Source organism: Eimeria tenella, genomic scaffold (genome assembly GCF_000499545.2).
Source record: "Eimeria tenella Houghton genomic scaffold, Eth_scaff2078, whole genome shotgun sequence".
NCBI lineage: Eukaryota > Apicomplexa > Conoidasida > Eucoccidiorida > Eimeriidae > Eimeria > Eimeria tenella.
Genome location: NW_013541922.1, coordinates 463 through 958, shown reverse-complemented (window position 1 = coordinate 958; position 496 = coordinate 463). Strand labels below are relative to the sequence as shown.

The following is a 496-nucleotide window of genomic DNA, read 5'->3' as shown; positions in this document are numbered from 1 at the left end:
TGCTGCTAAACCCTTGCCTGGGGCCTCGACAGCGACGTATTCCCCCGGAAGTCTGGCCACAGAAGCATCAATTTCCAAATGAGTTTGAGAGGTTTTGGAATGTTGAAAGCTGGCGAGCAAAACCACCAGGCAGAGACAAACCACCCGGCTCAGAAACGCCTGCACGCAAACCCTAAACCCTAAACCCTAAACCCTCGACACACTCGCACACCCGCGGGCCAGCTAGGGCTTCGGGTTTGGGACGCTGCGAGAATGGTGACTCCGAAGGCCTCAGGTGACCCCATATGGCCTTCTAGAGTTTACAAAACGGTCACTGCAACGGCCTCCAAATGACCTCCTAGGGTTTAGGGTTTAGGGTTTGGGATTTGCAGCACTCCGAGAATTGGGACGGCGAAGGCCTTCAGGTGGCATTTGACGACCCTCTGAGGTTTAGGGTTAACGACAACGCCGAAAATAGTGACTAAAAAAGCCTCCACATATTCCCGAATAACCTCCG

At 53.6% G+C, this 496-nt stretch overlaps 1 protein-coding gene across 1 annotated transcript in view; it reads right to left on the bottom strand.

Moving 5' to 3' along the window:
* Window positions 1-496, bottom strand: part of ETH_00039715 (cAMP-specific 3',5'-cyclic phosphodiesterase, putative) — a gene marked incomplete at both ends in the record, with an annotated part of 1,750 nt that overhangs the window by 938 nt on the left and 316 nt on the right. The window contains one exon of the mRNA XM_013374480.1: window positions 375-496. Within this exon, the coding sequence (XP_013229934.1) occupies window positions 375-496 (122 nt within the window). The remainder of the gene's footprint in view (window positions 1-374) is intronic.